The sequence below is a fragment of the Sebastes umbrosus genome, chromosome 7 (genome assembly GCF_015220745.1).
Source record: "Sebastes umbrosus isolate fSebUmb1 chromosome 7, fSebUmb1.pri, whole genome shotgun sequence".
NCBI classification, from domain to species: domain Eukaryota; kingdom Metazoa; phylum Chordata; class Actinopteri; order Perciformes; family Sebastidae; genus Sebastes; species Sebastes umbrosus.
In genome coordinates, this window is record NC_051275.1 from 14,263,694 (window position 1) to 14,289,028 (window position 25,335).

The following is a 25,335-nucleotide window of genomic DNA, read 5'->3' on the forward strand; positions in this document are numbered from 1 at the left end:
TTTCTCTCCGTAGCGCCAACGACGGACGAGGGCGCAGCAGAGCTGCAGGGCCGGAGCAGAGGAGCCGACGGCCTCGGGACCTCCCTGCCACCCTTGACAGTTTTAGACTTAAATACTCCTCTTTCTTGAACTGTTTATTGCCCGCTGTGCACTTGGACTTTGCACCTCCATTTTAAGGACATTTTATTGTAGTTTATTCCAATTAGCACTGTTTTAACTGGTTTTATTTATCTGTTTTATGGTGACAATTTTAGCAGTTTAAATAACTCTTTTAAACTGATAATATCTTATCGGCTCTTTTCTTAACAGTGGAAACACCTTTTTAATTGCTGGTATCCAAACAAGAACCTCACACTTCTGTGATATATATATACAATATATTTCTTCAATTTTCATTTATTCAGTTATCATCTGTTAGTAGTTTAGTTATATAGTTAGTCAAATAAACATTTCATTTCATACAGAACTTGGTTATTTGATTTGTGTGTGTATATAAACAATTAGAATCACTGTTCACCATGCCCACGAACTCTATAGCAAACCTGATATTATGAGACTCAATTGATATATATAAAATTTTGGAATTTTTCCCTGTTTTTATAAAATTGTGTGGCACCTGGGTAAATTCTAATATTAAAACTAATTGTGTATGATATCTGAAGCAGTGTGTCACCACTATCCTTCACATTTTATGACAATTCATGGGTTTATGATAATAATTTGGGGTTATTAATTGTATATACATATTTTGATAATAATTAATGATTGATTATTAATCTGCTCTATGCAATAACGCCAAGTTATTAGTCACCAGCCTACTTTCTCAATAACTTATAACATTGCTATTATTACCAACACATTTTTCTGCCTTTTTTTGTATTGTATAGATAAAAGTATTAATTCTGTCTGAATGTTTTATGACTCAATGCCCCGAGCCATGATTGCTTTCTTTGTGTTCCTCTCTGGTCTCAGCAGGATTATGTAACATTTGGGTCCAAACAGTGCCACCAAGAGACCAAAACTGGAGGCCAGGATGGCGAATACCTCCACTGCATCTGCATATTTGCCTGGTGAACTAATATAAGCGGGGACAAAGGCCACCCACACAGCACAGAAGATCAGCATGCTGAAAGTGATGAGCTTGGCCTCATTGAAACTATCTGGAAGATTCCTCGCCATGAATGCTAGCAGGACGCTGAGGATAGCCAGTAAGCCAATGTAACCTAGTAACACTGCAAAACCAAATGTGGACCCAACTACACACTCATAAACTATCTTGTCATTGTGGTATTGAGTGTTTTTATGAGGAGCTGGTGAAGCAGAGACAAGCCAAGCAGTGCAGATTGCTGCCTGAATAGAAGTCAGAACTATAACTGTTCCCCTCTGCTGCACAGCACCAAACCACTTGAGACTGGCTCCTCCTGGCTTGGAGGCCTTGAACACAGCCAGAACCACCATGGTTTTCACCAGGATGCATGAGACACAGAGTACAAAGCTGATTCCAAATGCTGCATGTCTCAGCTGGCATGTCCACAGCCTGGGATGGCCGATGAACAACAGTGAGCAGAGGAAACATAATTTAAGTGACATCAATAGCTGGAAACTCAGTTCTGAATTGTTGGCGCGTACTATAGGGGTGCTGCGATGATAGATGAAGATGCCCAGGACAACAGCACAGATGAATGTGCCCAACAATGTGGTGGCTGTCAGGAAGATACCCAGAGGCTCTTGATAGGAGAGGAACTCTATTTTCTTAGGAACACAGTGGTCACGCTGGGGGCTGGACCAGAAGTCTTCTGGACAACTGGTGCACTCCATGGAGTCTAAGAAAACATTGATAGTGTTAAGATTAATGTTTAATTATATCTCCAAACTGCAATATTTAAAACTGAATACCAACCAGTCTCATTGCTGATCTTTCCCTCAGAACAAGGGATGCAGTCAAAACAGCACTCAGGTTCCCCCTTCTTTCTGGCCATGCGGGTACCTGGAGGACAGCTCTCACTGCACACTGACCGGGGTGGCTGTAGGGAAAAAAATACACATCTGTTATTGAGTCAAATAGCTATAATGAGCCATGCATGGTACACAAAATAGGTGTCTGAAAAATTAAAGGCAACCTCTTTGGATTCAGAGTTCCAGACAATTTTGTCTTCATTAAGTGTGAGTTCTTCACCTTTGGCTGACTCTTTAACCTCGCCCACATTCTCAACTTTAATTCGTCCATCAGGGAGCCACAGCCAGTTCATGACATCATATATTGGTAAGGCATCACCATTCTCATCAAATGACACTTGATCACCAAATGGTGTGGTGAAGTTGACCTTTTCCAAGTAATACACAAGCTAAGAATATCAGAATAACGGATAGAGGAAAATCAAAAAGGACAGATGAAAAATCAATTCTATATGACCATGGTGAACACAGTGGTATCTAATCATCAATAATCAACCTGCCTACTGCACCTATGAAGATATTAACAATTCCAACAAAGCATTTCCATTAAAGTGAAGTCACTGATATTACTGTATACCCAGTGTGAATACACTCTGTCCTGATAATAGGATTTAGTCACATGAACAGGTGGAGTGTAAACTGATATCCCACCTGCCATAGCTCCAGTCTTTTCAAACTGGCACAGCTGTGTCCATTGAAAGGCCCTCTCCCTGGCACACAGCGCAGCATGTCATCAAGAGCATACGCCAGAGCATACACAGCCTTGTACACGTTATACTCTGGCCTGAGGTTTGAAATGTCCAACAACTCAGTCTCCACACTCTCTAGATCTTCCTGTCCAGTGCATAATTCTCCCCCACCCTCCACCCAACCTGCTGGAGTTGGTGCAAATCTACACTGAAATGTGTATTCCCAAAACTGATTTACCTGAAATGTATTAAAAACCTTGTGTTATAAATGATGACAACATACTGTATTATTCTTACAAATACCAGATCAGATTGCAATTTTAATGTGAGACACTACAGGCAAAAGCATTGTTTTTTCATGAACTGGTCAATTTAGAAATTTTGGGCTATTTTGCTTCCATAACATGTCTTCTTTCAGACTAGTGGAAAGAAAACATCTAATTGAGGTGTTTATTTTACTGAACTTTGTCTATATGTGTCTGTAGGTTTCTCTTAAATTCACCAAAAGTTATCATTAGATACTAATGCCTCATTTGCATATTTAAACATAACATTTCAGAAAACTTGTAATACAAAAAATAAATGTCTTGGTGTAAGTAATCAACTGGGGAAGTTTCATGGTGATATCTTAGATGTTTAACCCAATTCACCAGGAGTGTCTTCAAAATGTATTGAATTTTACAAGACATATATTTAAAGGCCGTTTTCTCAAAATGAGTTATGTAAACACCTTTGCCTGTAATATGTCAACAAAATGAAACAACAATTTTTAACTCAGAAAACTTGTCATACAAAAAAATTATTGTCCTAATATAAGTAATCAACTGGGGAAGTTTCATGGCGATATATACTGTTTAAATGTTTTACCCTCTTCACCTGAGGTGTCTCCACTTAAACTCACCATGTTATTTCCATAGCTCTTGTTGTGTTGTAGGTCAGTATGTATTCTTAACAGGAAGTCCCTGAAACCTGTTATTTCTCCTCGACGGATGGCAATGCCCAGTGTGCCACCCAGGTACGGCATGAGGTGGGGGGTCTGGAGCACAGGAAAAGCAGTCCAGGCCTCACTAGCCATCCACTGCAGGCCTGTCACATTCTGCCTCACCACCTGTGCATTGCATTATAGAAAATATATAAATTCATACAGTGACACAGTTGATGTCTTGTCTTACTCAGGCATACACATGTGAAATCCAGTGTTTTACACAGTATACAGTATATAACTGTAGGTTGTTGTAATTTGTTTGAGTTAGTGATCTCACTCTAATGCCCAGTTATACTGGTTAACACCTCCTTTAACAAATAAGATGAGTGATTTATTCAATTAAATCTATTTGCTACAGGACAATATTTCATTGCAACTTAAATATTTCAGTTTAGCAATTAAAACATTAAGTTGTTTAATAATATGAAATTATAATTAAGCTGTTATTCAACCCCAACCTCTTCCATGAGGTTAATCATGTGACTCCCATGTGCAAAGACAATGACCACACGAGCTGTAGATTTCTTCATCAAATCCACAATTCTCCTTAGTTCAGCTGCGTCTTTGCCCCAGGGCAAAACTTCTAAATAGGCCAGACAACCTCCACCAGACTGAGCTAGATCAGATTTGAAGGATCGGGCAGCATGGAGTCCATAATCATCATCACTGACCAGAAGACCTGTCCAAGTCCAGCCAAAGCGCCTGATAATCTGAATCATAGCACGCACCTAAGTAAATACAGATTGGAGGTATTAGTGCACAGGTAAGAATAATTTCTCAGTGATTAACCTGCTAAACTGGTTCCACAATGGACCATGTTTACAGCTCCATCAATGGCACAATGTATTTGACAGGTATTACACAAAAAATATAATATTTCATTGCAGTACAGGGATGCATTTTCATTTTTGCTGACTGATGGTCACCTGGAAAGCATCACTTGGGATCGTCCTAAAGAAGGATTGAAACTTTTTCCGGTCACTCAAGCACGAACATGTGGCAAAATAACTCACCTGTGAAAGACACAGACTGTATATCCTAAAAACATTCAAATCCTTCATCGGCTGATTAGTCCAATGTTTACAATTGACTTTGCATTTAAAATTAAAATGCTACAGCAGAACACAACTTACCATAGGTACTCTGTACAAACCTAAGACAGTGGAGATGGCGATAGAACGTCTAGAGGAAGATTCACCAACAATCCCAATTACTGAAGGGGTTCCTACACAGGTCTTGTCCAATATAAACTGCTCCTCTTGACCACTGGCTAATGACAATGCTGCACGGAATCCAATTCCTAGGTTGTTGCAGTTATCATAAAGACTGTATCCCAGAGTCACATTAGGTAGCAGGTTGGAGTTTCTGTTGATCTCATCAATAGCAAAGGCCATGGTCTGGGCCTGCCTGAATCCTAGAACATTAAAACTAACAAAAAAATACCATTGTTAGAAAATACAAAATGATACAGTAACTGAGCTGACATGAACGTGTTGCAAAATTACAGATTTTGCAAACAATTAAGCCAGTGGAATAGAAACAATTATTACAATTACAATACAAAGGAGACAAGTGATACTTCCTCCAGTTTCTGCATTTTGCTGTTCCATGACTGACCTGTGGCAGGTTGGCTGTTGTGGCTCTGAGGTAAAAGACAAGTCCGGAAAGACAGAAAAGAAGTGGGTCTCAAACAGCCCTCCCAGAACCACATCTCCAGCCTTGTGCATCCCATTTAGATGAAACTGTTCCTGTAACCGGCAGGAGGTGGAATGGAGAGGGGAGGACACAGCAGAAGAAAAGTAGGAATACAACAACATGAAGTACATGAGCAAGAGCAAGTTGATATCTAAAAATGCCCACATTACTTTCCTCCTGTTTACTCCTTTTCCAACCCAGTGTCAACCCCTTTTATTGACTTGCAGCATTGTTTAATCTTGCACACCACCCATCAGCGCATACGCAAAAAGTAAGGGCAGGGCCTAATATGCATTTCATTTGAGATTGATTTTGTATTGAGGGTGGAATTAATTTGTGCACTTTTAATGCAATTTCATCAACCCTTCCAACCCAATTTGAAGTTGTGATTGACCGCTATGATTGATGTCTACTGAAATTTGCATGTGATTTGTTGTGTGACAAGAAAACCACATTATACTGACCAAATGCTCAAATTAGCCCAGAGTATGTCCACTAGATGGTAGCAGCAAACCAATACACTGAAATTATACATCTTCCATTGCTCTGTGTCTGTTTCATGGAGGGTTATTGTATCTGACTGGCACCCATAGTAACTTTGCATTAGATATGATCAGTTCGGCAGAAACGTGGTCAAGACAGATTTCTTCATTAGTCTGTGCAATTTGCAATGTTATAGATTTGGTAACTGTATTTTTATGAATACAGGCAGAGACCTATACTTATTTACCTCAACACATTAAGTGAGTGCATGCACATACTTTTCCAGTCAGGATGACCTTACTCAGCTCTATTCCCCCTAAAATGTAGCAGAATATTGCATCCATAAAAACACTGGCTAACCCGAATCCAAGAAAGCATCTTATTTAGGAGGCATTCAAGAAAAAGAACAAAATTTACTAAATTTTACTAAATTACAGGCAGAGTTAAATATATGTGAAGTAGATCCCAGGAGAAAATATGTTGTAATTCATACCCAGAACCAAACAATAAGCAAACTCTTAGTACAAAATCAATAGCCTCCTGTATTAAACTACTGATAAAAATTAGACATGTCAGCATGTGAAATCACAATCATGGCACTTCAAATCAAATCTTAATTTCAATGCAGGCTTTAGAAAATATAACAGTGAATGCAAAAACACAAAAAGTTACCATTTTTTATGTGTAGTGTTTGGCCATTGCATAGTCATGGTTTCCAGAACTGATAGCAGCTCTGTATCAAAAATCCTGTTTCAACTGTGTTCTGTTTTTTCCTCCATAGTTTTCCTCACGGGCAGGAAAGCATATAGAAAATGAAGGTGGTATTGCAGTTCATGGATGATCTAGGATTATGTTCTTTTTTTAAGGTTGAGTGATCATTTATAATTGCTACATTGAAACAATCAAACATCTGTCACAGGGAGATACAGTTGTTTAATCACTTGATCCTGTATTGCACGTTTATTTATTATGGGTTTTATCATGTGTGTACATGCATTTCTTATATTGTTTTTATCGATGTTGTGGTGTTGCATGTTTGCCCATTTTATTATTGAATGGGTTTTTATATTTTATATCTGGTTTTACTGTGTTTTTAACTGAAATGGACTATGGATCAAGGTGATTTAACTGTTGAGAAACAGCTGTGACTAATTGACTGACACACCCCTGCCAGCTCCTGATTGGCACACAGAGAGGCTGTGCCTCTTTTTAAGTTGATTGTGGACAGGTGTGCAGGAGGAAGGAACAAAGGTAGAGAACCAGCAGGAATGAGAAGGCAGAGCTGGACACGCGAGTTTGGGACCGCGGCAGCTTCACCGGTACTTTTTACCGCAGGAACACGGCCAACTGAGTGACAGGGCGGCCAGGACGAGGGAATAGACAAACTGCTGCAGGACAAGCTAGACGGGAAGGAAAAGACTTGGTTCAACGCCTAAGCTAAGTAGAGGAAAGTGAACCAAGCAATCTCTGGTGTGTGTGTGTAAGCCGCTACTGTGTGTGTGCTGGCCACTGAGGTTCCCGTTTTCTCTCCGTAGCGACTACGACGGACTTCAAAATGTAGAACCCATCCTGACCATTTGAGAAGGTCTTTTGAAGTACGTGTTAAAGGCCCTGACATCTGTTTTTCTTCCCAAAGACTCAGAGAATTGGTGAAGACCAACCAGTAAGACTTTATGAACTGATGATGAGAATCAGATTGAACATAATTCTCCCATTAAAATGTACATTAATTAATATGCAATGTTTAACTAATCATCTGAAAGAGCTCTCAAGCAGAACTTATAAACAATATGAAGATAGAAAGGGGTTTTAAGTCATCATCTTCCTCGGTTTTATGACTCTCTACATTCCTGAGACAAACTCACAGTCACACAGACAGACATACAAACTGTGAATAAGACTAAATGAAACTGACATTAAACGCCTACTCATCTGACGTCCTGTTTGGATCCGCGGGGTCTCACTATGCTCCTAATGTGAATAGACGGGCAGACGCGAGAGTTTGCCTGCCTCGCGGCATGGAAAACGCTTCTGTGCTCTACTGTATTCTGTTGGTACAACTGTATTTGATCAAATATATCTTATTTATAGACTACATATCTACAGACTATCAGAAAAGGCACAGAAAATGCAATATTATCATACCGTCGGAGATGTGTCTGTGTTTTTGTTCTGGTGCTTTGCACGGAACTGACACCCACCCACCCGCTCGCTCACTCTCATCCCCGGCTCTCTGAAGCTCTGAACGCCGCTGTTGCCTGACAAAGGCAGCGGTCAGGCAGGTCTGATATGCTCAGAATAATGTTATCCCTTCATTTACTGTGTAATAAGTGCACATATATTTCAACATATACAGGCCTGTCTGTTGTAGTGTTTGTATACCTACATTTTATGATAACACGGTTGTGTATGTTGTGTAACTGGTTAATTCATTTTAATTCAATTGATCAGGTTTTATTCAGTGGTTTATATCATATTGGTGTTTGGTACTTTTCTGCAGCAGATGAAATCCAGATGTCAATTGTGAAGCCAATTAGTATTAATCCTGAAAAAAAAAATTAAATACAGAATTTAAACTTTAAGTTCAGATTGGAGTGGTCAGCTGGACACACCATTGATACCAGACCCTGAACAGAGACCGGTAAAACTACAAGCAACGTTGAGAGTCTTTTCTTCTGCTCCGGCCTCCCTGCCTGTGTTGTTTTGCTCTACATGAACTCTGATGCCTCCCCCTGCCGGCCAGAGAAGGGGGGGAGAGGGCCTCTCGCCCGTCCTGAGGTCCGGATGCCCGGCGGGTGTCCAACACCTCATGACATGCTGAGATCGACATCCAGCCAATCTAAAAAGAGAACCTGAAGAAGTCTCTTCTACACCTCTTTGAACATGCTCCAAATATGGCTAAAAGAACACTGAATCCTGCAAGCCAGATCATCTCTTTCGCTGCTATGCCTCTCTGCCCAATGATGCCAGGAGACCCCTCCAGATACGAGAGGGGGGGGTTGAAGAAAATGGCACAGAGACCCACTGCACCAGAGAGGGAGTGATGGAGAGGGGAAAAACGATTCATGCCGAGTCCACCCATCTGCACATATGCAAAAGTAAGGGCAGGGCCTAATATGCATTTCATTTTAGATTGATTTTGTAAATGATATTCAACTTCATAATATTCATGGATTTGAATTTTAATGTATATGTTGTCTGAATATGATGAATACAAATCTGTTAAGAATCCTGCTTTTTCCAATTTTTTTAAAGGAATTCATTGTAAAAATAAAGATGAAGTAATGAGGGACTCCTCATTATTCAGTATTATGCCTCACTTTACTTTAGGACACAAAAAGGGTAAATAATCATACGTTAGTGATGAGGTAATGATGAACTCCTCAGTAAGTAATCGTTTTATGTTTTACTTTATTTGTAGGTTAAAAAAAACAGTAAGTAATGTTAAAGTAATCAGTAATTAATGAGTCATTACTAGTTTTGTACTGCTCAGCAGCTGATTCAGATTTAATCTGGAATGATTCACGAGTCAAGTGGTCAAGCTGATCAAGTCACAAATATTTACAAACTAATCATTACTTAATTCATTAATATAGGCTCTCCCTACCTGTTCATTAACTCATCATTATCTACTATATAGTCTTCTATTATGAATTATTAGAGAAGTACTCATCAATCCATCCATCCATTAACCGCTTATCCTATTCAGGGTCGTGGGGGGGCTGGAGCCGATCCCAGCTGACATTGTGCAAAGGCGGGGTACAACCTGGACAGGTCGCCAGACTATATCAGGGCTGACACAGAGACATAGACAACCATTCACGCTCACATTCACACCTATGGGCAATTTAGAGTCAACAATTAACCTAACCTGCATGTCTTTGGACTGTGGGAGGAAGCCTGAGAACAACGGAGAAAACCCACGCTAACATGGGGAGAACATGCAAACTCCACAGAGAAGGGCCCCAAGCCGGATTTGAATCTGTGACCCTCTTGCTGTGAGGCAACAAATTGGAGGAACAAATGAAGAAACAAAGGAGAATTTATGGCCTAATCCCTGGGTTTTAAGACTATCTACATTCCTTTGAGATGTTGGCTCACAGTCACCAAAAGACACATGCAGCTGTGAATGAGACCAAAATGGAAATGACATTTGATGCAAATTAACATGTACTTGAATTGATGTGTTGTGTTTTGCTAACACTTTGCAGACTCAGATCATTTGGAGCCAGTAGCCAGATTATTTTTCTATTTTTCAGTTCAGTGATTCAGAGTGTCCTGCTGTACTGCAGCACAGGTTGGCTCAGTAGTATATCTGTAAAACTTAAAACTAAACTTTATAGCCAATTTATGTGTTGTGATTGTCTAACATATGTTTAATAACAGACAGTTTTGTGTAACATGTACATGTTTGGGACAAGAAGAAAATGTAAATTAGTAGGAGCCAGCAGAGACACAAGTCTGTCTCACACTTCTGTCCTCTCCCTGCCTTTTTTTGGAAATCCACATTTGTGACTAAGTTTGTTCAGTTAAATTTATCTATTTCAGTCATTTTCAGTTTAGATAACTCAAATACTCACGCTGACAAGTAGATAATCATAAGCTGTAGATAAAAACTGTCCCTTTATTTTAATCAATTGATGAGGTCTTGCTTCATAAATATTTGTATATTTTATATGTCTATATTATACGTCGCCAGAGATCTTAAACAGACGCTTAGACACCCGCTTGCCCAGCACCTCACGACAGGCTGAGATTGGCACCCAGCCTACCTGACTACAGCTAAAAGAATTCTGAATCCTGCCATGCCAAACCATCTCTCTTGCCGCTCTGCTGCCATGCTGCTCTGCCCTGATGGCTGATTCAGTCAGCTGCTGAAACCTGAAGTATGCTACAATTTCAGTGCATCCACAACATGCTATAGACTTGGTACCAGCCAGTGTGAAGAAAAGATACTTTAAAGAAAGACTTTAAATAAAGGACATTTTGAACTGAGAGACTCTTCCATCTACGAAAGGGGGTTGAGGAAATGGCACAGAGGCGCTGCACGAGACAGAGAGAGATGGAGATGGAAACATTTCTCAAGCCAAATTTGCATCAAGGTGACGTCGCAGCCGACCGCATCCCAAAGTACCCGAGGACGGCAAAGAGAGCCACTGAGTGAGAAAAACGACTTAAGCTGAGACGCACCGTTGGATCCAAAAGATCCAAAATGCAGTTTTTCAGACAGAATCTGCGACCACTCCTTACAGCACAATCCACCTATCTACTCATCGAAAATGATATATGAATCCATTTTCAGAAGTGAAAGAGTTTGATGACTAGACTAACAAACAGATTTATAGTCAAGTGCCCACGGAGAGCACAGAACTCCTTCAAGGCAGGTTTCATGAAAGAGATTTCAGTCACTGAATTGACCTGGTGACATTTAATTTGTTTCTATTCATAAATGTTCATGATTGTATACACTATATTTCTTCAATTTTCATTTATTCAGTTATCCTCTGTTAGTAGTTTAGTTATATAATTAGTCAAATAAACATTTCATTTTATACAGAACTTGGTTATTTGATTTGTGTGTGTGTATATAAACAATTAGAATCACTGTTCACCATGCCCACGAACTCCATAGCAAACCTGATATTATGAGAGTCAATTGATATATATACAATTTTGAATTTTTCCCTGTTTTTATAAAATTGTGTGGCACCTGGGTAAATTCTGATATTAAAACGAATTGTGCATGATATCTAAAGCAGTGTGTCACCACTATCCTTCACATTTTATGACAATTCATGGGTTTATGATATTAATTTGGAGTTATTAATTGTATATAAATATTTTGACATTAATTAATGATTGATTGTTAATCTGCTCTATGCAATAACGCTACATGATCCAAGTTATTAGTCACCAGCCTACTTCCTCAATAACTTATAACATTGCTATTATTACCAACACATTTTTCTGCCTTTTTTTGTATTGTATATATAAAAGTATTAATTCTGTCTGAATGTTTTATGACTCAATGCCCCGAGCCATGATTGCTTTCTTTGTGTTCCTCTCTGGTCTCAGCAGGATTATGTAACATTTGGGTCCAAACAGTGCCACCAAGAGACCAAAACTGGAGGCCAGGATGGCGAATACCTCCACTGCATCTGCATATTTGCCTGGTGAACTAATATAAGCGGGGACAAAGGCCACCCACACAGCACAGAAGATCAGCATGCTGAAAGTGATGAGCTTGGCCTCATTGAAACTATCTGGAAGATTCCTCGCCATGAATGCTAGTAGGAAGCTGAGGATAGCCAGTAAACCAATGTAACCCAGTAACACTGCAAAACCAAATGTGGACCCTACTACACACTCATAAGCTATCTTGTCATTGTGGTATTGAGTGTTTTTATGAGGAGCTGGTGAAGCTGAGACAAGCCAAGCAGTGCAGATTGCTGCCTGAATAGAAGTCAGAACTATAACTGTCCCCCTCTGCTGTACAGCACCAAACCACTTGAGACTGGCTCCTCCTCCCGGCTTGGAGGCCTTGAACACAGCCAGAACCACCATGGTTTTCACCAGGATGCATGAGACACAGAGTACAAAGCTGATTCCAAATGCTGCTTGTCTCAGTTGGCATGTCCACAGCCTGGGATGGCCGATGAACAACAGTGAGCAGAGGAAACATAATTTAAGTGACATCAATAGCTGGAAACTCAGTTCTGAATTGTTGGCGCGTACTATAGGGGTGCTGCGATGATAGATTAAGATGCCCAGGACAACAGCACAGATGAATGTGCCCAACAATGTGGTGGCTGTCAGGAAGATACCTAGAGGCTCTTGATAGGAGAGGAACTCTATTTTCTTAGGAACACAGTGGTCACGCTTGGGACTGGACCAGAAGTCCTCTGGACAACTGGTGCACTCCATGGAGTCTAAGAAAACATTGATAGTGTTAAGATTAATGTTTAATTATATCTCCAAACTGCAATATTTAAAACTGAATACCAACCAGTCTCATTGCTGATCTTTCCCTCAGAACAAGGGATACAGTCAAAACAGCACTCAGGTTGCCCCTTCTTTCTGGCCATGCGGGTACCTCGAGGACAGCTCTCACTGCACACTGACCGGGGGGGCTGTAGGGAAAAAAATACACATCTGCTATTGAGTCAAATAACTATAATGAGCCATGCATGGTACACAAAATAGATGCATGAAAATTTAAAGGAAACCTCTTTGGATTTAGAGTTCCAGACGATTTTGTCTTCATCAAGTGTGAGTTCTTCACCTTTGGCTGACTGTTTAACCTCGCCCACATTCTCAACTTTAATTCGTCCATCAGGGAGCCACAGCCAGTTCATGATGTCATATATTGGTGAGGCATCACCATTCTCATCAAATGACACTTGATCACCAAATGGTGTGGTGAAGTTGACCTTTTCCAAGTAATACACAAGCTAAGAATATCAGAATAACGGATAGAGGAAAATAAAAAAGGACAGATGAAAAATCAATTCTATATGACCATGGTGAACACAGTGGTATCTAATATTCAATAATCAACCTGCCTACTGCACCTATGAACATATGAAGATATTAACAATTCCAACAAAGCATTTCCATTAAAGTGAAGTCACTGATATTACTGTATACCCAGTGTGAATACACTCTGTCCTGATAATATTATCCACTGTTGTGACCTTGTGGTAGGGGGAAATGTTTCAGCTATGCTATGCACTTTAAGATTAGTAATCTCATAGCTTTGTGTTTAATCCTCTACCTGAAATGTAACTCCACCAAATAGTATAGGATGTAGTCACATGAACAGGTGGAGTGTAAACTGATATCCCACCTGCCATAGCTCCAGTCTTTGCAAACTGGCACAGCTGTGTCCACTGAAAGGCCCTCTCCCTGGCACACAGCGCAGCATGTCATCAAGAGCATACGCCAGAGCATACACAGCCTTGTATACGTTATACTCTTTCCTGAGGTTTGAAATGTCCAACAACTCAGTCTCCACACTCTCTAGATCTTCCTGGCCAGTGCATAGTTCTCCCCCAGCCTCCACCCAACCTGCTGGAGTTGGTGCAAAGCTACACTGAAATGTGTATTCCCAAAACGTATTTACCTGAAATGTATTGAAAACCTTGTGTTATAAATGATGACAACATACTGTATTATTCTTACAAATACCAGATCAGATTGCAATTTTAATGTGAGACACTACAGGCAAAAGCAGATTTTTCATGAACTGATCAATTTAAAAAATGTGGGCTATTTTGCTTCCATAACATGTCTTCTTTCAGACTAGTGGAATGAAAACATCTAATTGAGGTGTTTATTTTACTACATTTTGTATATATGTGTCTGTAGATTTCTCTTAAATTCACCAAAAGTTATCATTAGATACTAATGCCTCATTTGCATATTTAAACATAACATTTCAGAAAACTTGTAATACAAAAAATAAATGTCTTAGTGTAAGTAATCAACTGGGGAAGTTTCATGGTGATATCTTAGATGTTTAACCCAATTCACCAGGAGTGTCTTCAAAATGTATTAAATTGTACAATACATATATTTAAAGGCCGTTTTCTCAAAATGAGTTTTGTAAAAACCTTTGCCTCTAATATGTCAACAAAATGAAACAATTTTGAACTCAGAAAACTTGTAATATAAAAAAATAATTGTCCTAATATAAGTAATCAACTGGGGAAGTTTCATGGCAATATATATTATTTAAATGTTTTACCCTCTTCACCTGGGGTGTCTCCACTTAAACTCTTACCATGTTGTTTCCATAGCGGTTGTTGTGCTGTATGTTAGGACGTATTCTTAACAGGAAGTCCCTGAGTCCTGGTATTTCTCCTCGACGGATGGCAATGCCCAGTGTGCCACCCAGGTATGGCATGAGGTGGGGGGTCTGGAGCACAGGAAAAGCAGTCCAGGCTTCACTGGCCATCCACTGCAGGCCTGTCACATTTTGCCTCACCACCTAACACCAAAATATATAAATTCATACAGTGACACAGTTGATGTCTTGTCTTAATCATGCATACACATGTGAAATACAGTGTTTCACACAGTATACAGTATATAACTGTAGGTTGTTGTAATTTGTTTGAGTTAGTGATCTCACTCTAATGCCCATTTATACTGGTTAACAGCTCCTTTAAAAAATAAGACACGTGATGTATTCAATTAAATCTGTTTGCTACAGGGCAATATTTCATTGTAACTTAAATATTTCAGTTTAACAATTAAAACATTAAGTTGTTTAATTATATGAAATTATAATAAAGCTGTAATTCAAGCCCAACCTCTTCCATGAGGTTAATCATGTGACTCTGAATTGCAAAGACAACGACCACACGAGCTGTAGATTTCCTCATCAAATCCACAATTCTCCTTAGTTCAGCTGCGTCTTTGCCCCAGGGCAAAACTTCTAAATAGGCCAGACAACCTCCACCAGACTGAGCCAAATCAGATTGGAAGGATCGGGCAGCATGGAGTCCATAATCATCATCACTGACCAGAAGACCTGTCCAAGTCCAGCCAAAGCGCCTGATAATCTGAATCATAGCACGCACCTAAGTAAATACAGATTGGAGGTATTAGTGCACGGGCAAGAATAATCTCTCAGTGATTAACCTGCTAAACTGGTTCCACAATAGACCATGTTTACAGCTCCATCAATGGCACAATGTATTTGACAGGTATTACATAAAAATATAATATTTCATTGCAGTGCAGTGATGTATTTTCATTTAGATGATTGATGGTCACCTGGAAAGCATCGCTTGGGATCGTCCTAAAGAAGGATGGAAACTTTTTCCGGTCACTCAAGCACGAACATGTAGCAAAATAACTCACCTGTGAAAGACACAGACTGTACATCCTAAAAACATTCAAATCCTTCATCGGCTGATTAGTCCAATGTTTACAATTGACATTGCATTTAAAATTAAAATGCTACAGCAGAACACAACTTACCATAGGTACTCTGTACAAACCTAAGACAGTGGAGATGGCGATAGAACGTCTAGAGGAAGAATCACCCACAATCCCAAGGACTGAAGGGGTTCCTACACAGGTCTTGTCCAATATAAACTGCTCCTCTTGACCACTGGCTAATGACAATGCTGCACGGAATCCAATTTCTAGGTTGTTGCAGTTATCATAAAGACTGTATCCCAGAGTCACATTAGGTAGCAGGTTGGAGTTTCTGTTGATCTCATCAATAGCAAAGGCCATGGTCTGGGCCTGCCTGAATCCTAGAACATTAAAACTAACACAAAAATACCATTGTTGGAAAATACAAAATGATACAGTAACTGTGCTGACATGAACGTGTTGCAAAATTACAGATTTTGCAAAAAATTAAGCCAGTGGAATAGAAACAATTATTACAATTACAATACAAAGGAGACAAGTGATATGTCTAAAATGGCATAAATACACAATGTAATTCTGACAGAGTAATATCTTATTTTATAAAAATAAATTGCACTAATGGGATTGACTTCCTCCATTTTCGGCATTTTGCTGTTCCCTGACTGACCTGTGGCAGGTTGACTGTTGTGGCTCTGAGGTAAAAGACAAGTCTGGAAAGACAGAAAAGAAGTGGGTCTCAAACAGCCCTCCCAGAACCACATCTCCAGCCTTGTGCATCCCATTTAGATGAAACTGTCCCTGTAACCGGCAGTCGGTTGAATGATGAGGGGAGGGCACAGCAGAAGAAAAGTAAGAATAAAACAACACAGAGTACATGAGCAAGAGGAGGTTGATATCTAAAATAGCCCACATTACTTTCCTCCTGTTTACTCCTTTTCTGATCCAGTGTTAACCCCTTTTATTGACTTGCAGCATTGTTTAATCTTGCACACCACCCATCAGCGCATACGCAAAAGTAAGGGCAGGGCCTAATATGCATTTCATTTGAGATTGATTTTGTATTGAGGGTGGAATTAATTTGTACACTTTTAATGCAATTTCATCAACCCTTCCAACCCAATTTGAAGTTGTGATTGACCGCTATGATTGATGTCTACTGAAATTTGCATGTGATTTGGTGTGTGACAAGAAAGCATCTTATTTAGGAGGCTTTCAAGAAAAAGAAAAATAATTTTTGTTTTACTAAATTTAAATAAATTACAGGCAGAATTAAACCTGTGTGAAGTGGATCCCAGGAGAAAACATGTTGTAATTCATACCCAGAACCAAACAATAAGCAAACTCTTAGTACAAAATCAATAGCCTCCTGTATTAAACTACTGATAAAAAATAGACATGTCAGCATGTGAAATCACAATCATGGTACTTCAAATCAAATCTTAATTTCAATGCAGGCTTTAGAAAATATAACAGTTAATGCAAAAACACAAAAGGTTACCATTTTGTATGTTTAGTGTTTGGCCATTGCATAGTCATGGTTTCCAGAACTGATAGCAGCTCTGTCTTCAAAAATCCTGTTTCAACTGTGTTCTGTTTTTTTCTCCATAGTTTTCCTCACGGGCAGGAAAGCATATAGAAAATGAAGGTGGTATTGCAGTTCACGGATGATCTAGGATTATGTTATTTTTTTAAGGTTGAGTGATCATTTATAATTGCTACATCTAAACAATCAAACATCTGTCACAGTGAGATACATTTGTTTAATCACTTGATCCAGTATTGCACGATTATTTATTATGGGTTTTATCATGTGTGTACATGCATTTCTTATAATGTTTTTATCGATGTTGTGGTGTTGCATGTTTGCCCATTTTATTATTGAATGGGTTTTTATATTTTATATCTGGTTTTACTGTGTTTTTAACTGAAATGGACTATGGATCAAGGTGATTTAACTGGTGAGAAACAGCTGTGACTAATTGACTGACACACCCCTGCCAGCTCCGGATTGGCACACAGAGAGGCTGTGCCTCTTTTTAAGTTGATTGTGGACAGTTGTGCAGGAGGAAGGAACAAAGGTAGAGAACCAGCAGGAACGAGGAAGCAGAGCTGGACACGCGAGTTTGGGACCGCGGCAGCTTCACCGGTACGTTTTACTGCAGGAACGCGGGCCGACTGAGTGACAGGGTGGCCAGGACGAGGGAACAGACGAACCGCTGCAGGACGAGCTAGACGGAAGGGAAAAGACTTGGTTCAACGCCTACTAAAGCTAAGTAGAGGAAAGTGAACCAAGCAATCTCTGGTGTGTGTATGTAAGCCGCTACTGTGTGTGTGCTGGCCACTGGGGTTCCCGTTTTCTCTCCGTAGCGCCTACGACAGACGAGGGCGCAGCAGAGCTGCAGGGTTGAGCAGAGGAGCCGACGGCCTCAGTATCCTCCTTCCCCCTTGACATTTTAAGACTAAAATACTCCCCTTTCTTGAACTATTAATTGCCCGCTGTGCAACTGGACTTTGCACCTCCATTTTAAGGACATTTTATTGTAGTTTTATTTCAATTACCATGTTTTAACTGGTTTTATTTCTGTTTTATGTTGACAATTTTAGCAGTTTAAATAAATATTTTAAACTGATTATATCGTATTGGCTCTTTCTTAACAGTGGAAACACTTTTTAATTGCTGGTATCCAAAATAAGAACCTCACACTTTTGTGATACATCCAAATTTACAATGGCCATTTTCATGGAATTTGGTTGAAATTTGTTTTGCTTACCACTTTTTGAATGTAAGGCGGATATGGATATTTTGTTGATGTAAACTTGGGTGGTGGATATTCTGACTTTGAGAAGTGAATGGGCAGGGGCGATAAAACTGGTAAAGGATATGAAGTCAAGGGAGGGTAATATACAAGCTTTGAAACTGCTCCATCCTGATAGCAAGGCTATCTTGGCATGTGGTGATCCCCTGGAGAAGCTGTGGGTTCAGTTGAAGATGGTGGCTGAAAATGGTGGAACCTTTGCTGGATGGGAAACTGAGTCTGTCACCAAGGACTTGAATTTCAGAAAGGAGAAAAGGTACATGGAGTCAGCAATGGAAATTGTGTAGCCTGGAACATGGGAGGTTATTGTCTGTGTTTATAAGGATGACCTTTTTGGACCACTCATGGATGGGATAGACTGCAATGACAATGGAGTTCAGCTTGTAAAGCACCCAGGAAGGAAAGAGTGATATCATGTTTTTTTTTTTTTTTCATCTTTCAATCTCAGAGAAGATCAGACAAAATGACAATAATAGTGTAAGACCAATTTTTTTTATTTAACAGTTATTTATTGTTTCTAGTTTTGTTTGTTGAATATAAAATACAGAGTAGATTAGATTAATTGATACATTTGATGTATGATTTTATGACTTGTTGGTTCCTCGACCCATGATTGCTTTCTTTGTGTTCCTCTCTGGTCTCAACAGAATTATGTAACATTTGGGTCCAAACAGTGCCACCAAGAGACCAAAACTGGAGGCCAGGATGGCAAATACCTCTACTGCATCTGCATATTTGCCCGGGGAGTTGACATAAGCCGGGACAAAGGCCACCCACACAGCACAGAAGATCAGCATGCTGAAAGTGATGAACTTGGCTTCATTGAAGTTGTCTGGAAGATTCCTCGCCAGAAATGCTAACAGGAAGCTGAGGATAGCCAGTAAGCCAATATAGCCCAGTAACACTGCAAAATCAACTGTGGATCCGACTACACACTCATAAACTATCTTCTCATTGTGGTATTGAGTATTTTTATGAGGAGTTGTGTAGAAGTAATCCCTTTTTAACTATATAAAAATGTGATAAACTATGATAAAAGTATTAATCCTATAACCCTGTTTTTACTACTGAAACAGCATACAATCCTAGTGCTGCTGTATAGACCCCAGTGCTGTAATACTCACACTGGCCGCTGTAACTCACAGCTCTAGTGATGTAATGCAAATGAACTCCAAGTCACCTCGCAGCTGCAGGGGACCCAAAACAGGGAATCTGTCTCTGACATAATGGATGGCAGGGGAGGTACCAAGATCATACATATGGTATAGGGTATATGCTGATTAGTGAGATATTTTGACAGAGACCAGTAGAATTGAAGAATACTAACAATTATGATGGCAGGATAGGAGGGATGAGTTCTTTGTTCCAAGTATATAAGGTTATGATGTAAAGCCCGCGAGCAGTCGCGTCCGGACAGACGTGTCCGGACCGGCTCGGGTTTTGGCGTACCATGGGTGTACTGCGATGAAAGATGAATATGCCCAGGACAACAGCACAGATAAAGGTTCCCAGCAATGAGATACTTGTCAAGCAGATACCTAAAGGCTCTTGATAGGAGAGGAACTTTTCTTAGGAACACAGTGGTCACGCTGGGGGCTGGACCAGAAGTCTTCTGGACAACTGGTGCACTCCATGGAGTCTAACAAAAAGGGGAAGATAGTGAAATACATAATTACTGTACAAAATATCCTTAAAGCAAAACAGAAATATGAACACCCACCAGTTTCATTGCTGATCTTTCCCTCAGAACAAGGGATCCAGTCAAAACAGCACTCAGGTTGCCCCTTCTTTCTGGCCATGCGAGTACCTGGAGAACAGCTCTCGCTGCACACTGACTGGGGTGGCTGTAGGGAGAAAAACAAATCTGTCATTCTTTATCATGATATACTGCTAAGATTTACAATAAAGGAGATGTGTCTGAAATAGCAGGAATAACCTCTTTCGATTAAAAGTTCCAAAAGATTTTGTCTTCATCAATTGTGAGTTCTTCACCTTTGGCTGACTCTTTAACTTCGTCCGCAGTCTGAACTCTGGTTTTTCCATCAGGGAGCCACAGCCAGTTCACAATATCATATATTGGTAAGGCATCACCATTCTCATCAAATGACACTTGATCACCAAATGGTGTGGTGAAGTTGACCTTTTGCAAATAATGTAAAAGCTGCAAATGGATAATAGAAATATAAAGTTTGAGAAACTCCAAAATGCATTTTTATTTTGTTTAACTAGTTGAATAGCAGTCATTACAGTCACAAAACAAAATTAAGATTTGTTTCCTCATGCTATGTTTAGTATTAAATATTTTACTTTTGAAAGAAAATAATGAAATGTAGCCAATGATGATCGAAAGATGAAGAATAATTAACATGGTGAAATTATTCCCTAATTCTTCAAACTTCTTTCAGAATCTGCATGGGACCTCTCCCCTACTAAATGGTTAGACTCTTAATTTACAACCGGCCTGGTTAAGCTTACAGAGGAGAAACAACCAAAATGTAGAACCCATCCTGACCATTTGAGAAGGTTTATTGAAGTACGTGTTAAAGGCCCTGACATCTGATTTTCTTCCCAAAGACTCAGAGAATTGGTGAAGACCAACCAGTAAGACTTTATGAACTGATGATGAGAATCAAATTGAATGTAATTCTGCCATTAAAATGTACATTAATTAATATGCAATGTTTAACTAATCATCTGAAAGAGCTCTCAAACAGAACTTGAGAAACAACATGAAGATAGAAAGGAGTTTTAAGTCATCATCTTCCTTGGTTTTATGACTCTCTACATTCCTGAGACAAACTCACAGTCACACAAACAGACATACAAACTGTGAATAAGACTAAATGAAACTGACATTAAACGCCTACTCATCTTACTTCCCGTTTGGATCCGTGGGGTCTCACTGTGCTCCTAATGGGAATAGACAGGCAGACGCGAGAGTTTGTCTGCATGGAAAAGGCTTCTGTGCTCTACTGTATTCTTTTGGTAAAACTGTATGTTATCAAATATATCTTATTTATAGACAACATATCTACATACTATCAGACAAGGCACAGGAAGTGCAATATTATCATACCGTCGGAGATGTGTCTGTGTTTTTGTTCTGGTGCTTTGCACGGAATTGACACCCCCACACCCGCTCGCTCACTCTCATCCCCGGCTCTCTGAAGCTCTGAACGCCGCTGTTGCCTGACAAAGGCAGCGGTGTCGGTGACATGGAGGAACCCCTGGGACTGCCGGTAGACAATAACTTTTTATTTTGATGTTCATAAAATGTACCAGAATTCACAGATATGTAAAATATTACTACTGACATTCCTGTAATATTACGCCACAACGTGTGCTGTATTAGCCATGTGTTTACTACATGTTCATTTGCATATAGAGTGGGGAAGTGAGATCTGATCACATGTGGGCACTGGAGACGCATGTGGAGACGCATTCTAATGCCAGGTGTGAACAGACGTACTTAAAGCTGTCCACTTGTGATCGGATCACTCAAGGGCCACAGAGATAGCAGCCTGTCTGTTTCAGAGTGAACCCTCCCTCTTCTCTGTTGCTCTGTTCTGTTCTGATATGCTCAGAATAATGTTATCCCTTCATTTACTGTGTAATAAGTGCACATATATTTCAACATATACAGGCCTGTCTGTTGTAGTGTTTGTATACCTACATTTTATGATAACACGGTTGTATATGTTGTGTAACTGGTTAATTCATTTTAATTCAATTGATCAGGTTTTATTCAGTGGTTTATATCATATTGGTGTTTGGTACTTTTCTGCAGCAGATGAAGTCCAGATGTCAAATAGGGAAGAATTAATTATGTGAAGCCAATTAGTATTAATCCTGAAAAAGAAATTTAAATACAGAATTTAAACTTTAAATTCAGATTGGAGGGGTCAGCTGGACACACCATTGATACCAGACCCTGAACAGAGACCCATAAAACTACAAGCAACATTGAGAGTCTTTTCTTCTGCTCCGGCCTCCCTGCCTGTGTTGTTTTGCTTTACATGAACTCTGATGCCTCCCTCTGCTGGCCAGAGAAGGGGGGAGGAGGGCCTCTCGCCCGTCCTGAGGTCCGGATGCCCACCGGGGGTCCAACACCTCACGACATGCTGAGATCGACATCCAGCCAATTTAAAAAGAGAACCTCTACACCTCTTTGAACATGTTCCAACTATGGCTAAAAGAACACTGAATCCTGCAAGCCAGATTATCTCTTTCACTGCTATGCCTCTCTGCCAAATGATGCCAGGAGACCCAGGAGAAATGGCACAGAGACCCACTGCACCAGAGAGGGAATGATGGAGAGGGGAAAAACGATTCATGCCGAGTCCATCCATCAGCGCATACGCAAAAGTAAGGGCAGGGCCTAATATGCATTTCATTTTAGATTGATTTTGTAAATGATATTCAACTTCATAATATTCATGGATTTGAATTTTAATGTATATGTTGTCTGAATATGATGAATACAAATCTGTTAAGAATCCTGCTTTTTCCAATTTTTTTAAAGGAATTCATTGTAAAAATAAAGATGAAGTAATGAGGGACTCCTCATTATTCAGTATTATGCCTCACTTTACTTTAGGACACAAAAAGGGTAAGTAATCAAACGTTAGTGATGAGGTAATGATGAACTCCTCAGTAAGTAATCGTTTTATGTTTTACTTTACTTGTTAGGTAAAAAAAACAGTAAGTAATGTTAAAGTAATCAGTAATTAATGAGTCATTACTAGTTTTGTCCTGCTCAGCAGCTGATTAAGATTTAATCTGGAATGATTCACGAGTCAAGTGGTCAAGCTGATCAAGTCACAAATATTTACAAACTAATCATTACTTAATTCATTAATATAGGCTCTCCCTACCTGTTCATTAACTCATCATTATCTACTATATAGTCTTCCATTATGAATTATTAGAGAAGTACTCATTAATCCATCCATCCATTAACCGCTTATCCTATTCAGGGTCGCGGGGGGGCTGGAGCCGATCCCAGCTGACATTGGGCAAAGGCGGGGTACAACCTGGACAGGTCGCCAGACTATATCAGGGCTGACACAGAGATACAGACAACCATTCACGCTCACATTCACACCTATGGGCAATTTAGAGTCAACAATTAACCTAACCTGCATGTCTTTGGACTGTGGGAGGAAGCCTGAGAACAACGGAGAAAACCCACGCTTACATGGGGAGAACATGCAAACTCCACAGAGAAGGGCCCCAAGCCGGATTTGAATCTGTGACCCTCTTGCTGTGAGGCAACAAATTGGAGGAACAAATGAAGAAACAAAGGAGAATTTATGGCCTACTCCCTGAGTTTTAAGACTATCTACATTCCTTTGAGATGTTGGCTCACAGTCACCAAAAGACACATGCAGCTGTGAATGAGATCAAAATGGAAATGACATTTGATGCAAATTAACATGTACTTGAATTGATGTGTTGTGCTTTGCTAACACTTTGCAGACTCAGATCATTTGGAGCCAGTAGCCAGATTATTTTTCTATTTTTCAGTTCAGTGATTCAGAGTGTCCTGCTGTACTGCAGCACAGGTTGGCTCAGTAGTATATCTATAAAACTTAAAACTAAACTTTATAGCCAATTGATGTGTTGTGATTTGCTAACATATGTTTAATAACAGGCAGTTTTGTTTAACATGTACATGTTTGGGAAAAGAAGAAAATGTAAATTAGTAGGAGCCAGCAGAGACACAAGTCTGTCTCACACTTCTGTCCTCTCCCTGCCTTTTTTTGGAAATCCACATTTGTGACTAAGTTTGTTCAGTTAAATTTATCTATTTCAGTCATTTTCAGTTTAGATAACTCAAATACTCACGCTGACAAGTAGATAATCATAAGCTGTAGATAAAAACTGTCCCTTTATATTAATCACTTGATGAGATCTTGCTACATAAATATTTGTATATTTTATATATCTATATTATACGTCGCCAGAGATCTTAAACAGACGCTTAGACACACGCTTGCCCAGCACCTCACGACAGGCTGAGATTGGCACCCAGCCTACCTGACTACACCTAAAAGAATTCTGAATCCTGCCATGCCAAACCATCTCTCTTGCCACTCTGCTGCCATGCTGCTCTGCCCTGATGGCTGATTCAGTCAGCTGCTGAAACCTGAAGTATGCTACAATTTCAGTGCATCCACAACATGCTATAGACTTGGTACCAGCCAGTGTGAAGAAAATATACTTTAAAGAAAGACTTTAAATAAAGGACATTTTGAACTGAGAGACTCTTCCATCTACGAGGGGGGGTTGAGGAAATCGCAGAGAGGCGCTGCACGAGACAGAGAGAGATGGAGATGGAAACATTTCTCAAGCCAAATTTGCATCAAGGTGACGTCGCAGCCGACCGCATCCCAAAGAACCCGAGGACGGCAAAGAGAGCCACTGAGTGAGAAAAACGACTTAAGCTGAGACGCACCGTTGGATCCAAAAGATCCAAAATGCAGTGTTCCAGACAGAATCTGCGGCCACTCCTTACAGCACAATCCACCTATCTACTCATCGAAAATGATATATGAATCCATTTTCAGAAGTGAAAGAGTTTGATGACTAGACTAACAAACAAATTTATAGTCAAGTGCCCACGGAGAGCACAGAACTCCTTCAAGGCAGGTTTCATGAAAGAGATTTCAGTCACTGAATTGACCTGGTGACATTTAATTTGTTTCTATTCATAAATGTTCATGATTGTATACACTATATTTCTTCAATTTTCATTTATTCAGTTATCCTTTGTTAGTAGTTTAGTTATATAGTTAGTCAAATAAACATTTCATTTTATACA

General features: G+C 39.8%; 2 protein-coding genes across 2 annotated transcripts; both read right to left on the bottom strand.

Annotated features, from left to right (window-relative positions):
- Positions 1–915: 915 nt before the first annotated feature.
- On the bottom strand, positions 916–5,372 carry LOC119491978 (extracellular calcium-sensing receptor-like). The gene is made up of 9 exons (XM_037776264.1): positions 5,248–5,372; positions 4,764–5,058; positions 4,557–4,643; positions 4,089–4,358; positions 3,547–3,753; positions 2,608–2,883; positions 2,121–2,345; positions 1,901–2,024; positions 916–1,823 (listed from the first exon to the last, which is right to left on the bottom strand). Exons 1-9 carry the CDS (start codon positions 5,355–5,357, stop codon positions 916–918), a joined length of 2,502 nt encoding a protein of 833 aa, XP_037632192.1. The 5' UTR covers positions 5,358–5,372.
- Positions 5,373–11,826: 6,454 nt separating this feature from the next.
- LOC119491920 (extracellular calcium-sensing receptor-like) lies at positions 11,827–16,500 on the bottom strand. Its single transcript, XM_037776184.1, has 9 exons — positions 16,364–16,500; positions 15,796–16,090; positions 15,589–15,675; positions 15,123–15,392; positions 14,591–14,797; positions 13,655–13,930; positions 13,035–13,259; positions 12,815–12,938; positions 11,827–12,737 (listed from the first exon to the last, which is right to left on the bottom strand). Exons 1-9 carry the CDS (start codon positions 16,471–16,473, stop codon positions 11,827–11,829), a joined length of 2,505 nt encoding a protein of 834 aa, XP_037632112.1. The 5' UTR covers positions 16,474–16,500.
- Positions 16,501–25,335: the final 8,835 nt, after the last annotated feature.